This window comes from Penaeus chinensis, chromosome 4, assembly GCF_019202785.1.
Source record: "Penaeus chinensis breed Huanghai No. 1 chromosome 4, ASM1920278v2, whole genome shotgun sequence".
NCBI lineage: Eukaryota > Metazoa > Arthropoda > Malacostraca > Decapoda > Penaeidae > Penaeus > Penaeus chinensis.
Window position 1 is genome coordinate 36,020,958 of NC_061822.1, and position 2,500 is coordinate 36,023,457.

Sequence of the window (2,500 nt, forward strand, 5' to 3'; positions counted from 1 at the left end):
GTAACCTTTATAAGAAAGTTTAGTCCTCTCAATCAAATTAACATCATTTAAATAATATTACTGCATCTTCTTCCATCTCAAGCCTTCTTTCTTACAGTAACTCTGAATGTGATCATTTATTTTTTTTATTACATGAGAAACAAACAAACAAAAATAATAACAAAAACAATACATAGGATAAAAAAGAAAAACAGGTTTACCCACTTGTACATGTTCTTGACTTCTGGTTTCATGACCCTTTTGTTTACAATTACAAAGTCTCTGAAAGGTATTTACTCTCATCTTTTGACACACACATTAAGGCTTATAGTGAAACAAGGACATTTTCTTCTGGCATTCCTACATTTTGGGTATGCTTTCAAATCATTCAGGCCCTATGAGCTATAAAATCAACATTTGAATTTCTTGACACTTACCATCACTTTGAGTAGTTCACAATTTCTATATTGTTGACTGGTTTGATATTCTGGTTTACCTACAAAATATTCCCCCCTACATCCCTTTTGTTCCCATGGGTGTGGGACATCTTCACATGAAACTTTAGTGCGGATGTTCTTCTAAAGGTCTTTTGACATATGATGCAAAAATGAGTTGCCTCTCTTAATAACGGAGTCAAACTTACTCCCATTTTTTTTATTTCGCTGGTATTCTTTGTGTTATCATGGGACAAATTTATACTCTCTTTCCTATCCTGATATACAGGACCTTCCTTTCTATTGTTTTTCTGAACTCCAGCATCTTTTTCACCTTCTTCAAAGATTCCCAGTGCATTTCTCTCAATCTGAACCTCTACAGAAAGTGAGGCAGAATTCTCAATGTTAATCACAACTGTGTTGTCATCATCACTCTTTGGTATCTCTTGTAAAATAATTGACTCCTTGGCAAGGAAATCACTTCTTTCCTCCTTAATGACAATGGCTTGACCACTATGATGTTTTTTTATGTGTGTTTTTGCTGCTGAAGACTGAACAAATAAAGCCAAACACACACTGCACTTGAAGGGCTTCTCACCTGAATGTATCTTAACATGATCTTTAAGATGAGATATCTGGTGAAAAGCACTACCACACTCTTCGCACTTGAATGGCCTTTCATCTGTATGCACTCTCATATGAGTATTGAGATTTGCCTTCTGCTTAAATGTTTTATGACATATTTTGCAAGAATGGGTCTGAACATTTTTTGAGGATTTCTTGATATCATAGGTATGTTCTAATCCACAGCATTCTTTACTCATCATACTTGCGTGATTAACATTTGCAAGGGAACCACAGGAATCACCACCATTTGAAGTCTCAGTTTCATTTCTTTTACTCAGATTCTTTTCATCAAGAAATCTAGTTATATCTGATTCCTCTTTGGATAAATCATGTATTGCAAGTCTATGGTGATTCAGAGAACTTACATCCTTGAAATGAAGTCCACATAATTCACAGATCTTAAAACTATCATTTATGTGCAACTTCTCGTGACTGTGCAACTTACTTTTTGTTTTAAATGTGGCCTCACATTTGTTACACATATATTGCATTTCATCTGTATGTGTTTTCATATGTTGCTTTTTAAAGCATGAATTAACAAATGTTTTATCACATATCTTGCAATAAAAATTCTGAATACTTCCTCTGACTTTGACCTTCTCTCTCATTCTCTCATGCTTTCTAATGTGCCAAGTCTTAAAATGAGCATGCAATTGAGAGCTCTGGTGAAAGGCAGCATCACACTGGCTACATTTGTATGGTTTCTCTCCAGTATGAATGCGTATATGGCTTTTTAAGTGAGTTACCTGTTTGAAGCCTATGCCACAATAGCCACAGTAATATGGCCTTTCACCTGTGTGTGTCCTCATATGTATAACAAAGCTTGAGGAATTCTTGCATTTTTTCCCACAGTTTTTACACTCATATGTATACAGCTTTTTCTCTTTAGATTTTCCCATTTGTTTAATTCTGGTTGATACAAACTTCTTACTACTGGCATGTGATTCATTTTCTTTTGAAGATGAATCCTCTTCCACATATTCTTCTTTGTTCTTACTCTTGTCAGACTTCTCTTCCTCAGAATCTGGTTTTAAAGAACCTTCTGCAATATTTAATTCATTGTCCCACATTAGCAAATTACAAGAATTCTCTTCAAGACCTTGATTCTGCTGTGAAACTGACTCTATTCCTGATATCAGGGTAGGTGCTGTTACTGAAGGTATTTTTGAAGGCAATGTAACATGTGTGTAGTCTTGTTCTGAAATAGTTCTAGGAAGAACAATAAGATAGATTTGTCCATCTTCTCCCTGGCTCTCAAGTAGTGTCCCAGTTGCTAATGCCTCCTGTACAATGTCAGGATGGGGGATATTCATGACATTCCCAGCAAATGTATATTTCTCTCCTTGCACTTTAAAACTGGCCATGGCCTCTGTTGTGCTTGAAATGGGGATGTCTTCCTGAAAGTTTTGTAAAGTAACATTCCTTGTATTCAAGGTCTCTTCATGTGTCTCTTCCTGAAA

General features: G+C 35.6%; 1 protein-coding gene across 1 annotated transcript in view; it reads right to left on the reverse strand.

Moving 5' to 3' along the window:
• The window catches only part of LOC125025281, a 21,767-nt gene that overhangs the window by 16,949 nt on the left and 2,318 nt on the right, over positions 1 to 2,500 (reverse strand). The window contains exons 2-3 of the mRNA XM_047613255.1: positions 480 to 2,500; positions 205 to 237 (exon numbers count right to left, since the gene is read on the reverse strand). The exon at positions 480 to 2,500 is cut by the window's right edge and continues 1,287 nt beyond it. Of these exons, the coding sequence (XP_047469211.1) occupies positions 205 to 237; positions 480 to 2,500 (2,054 nt within the window). The remainder of the gene's footprint in view (positions 1 to 204; positions 238 to 479) is intronic.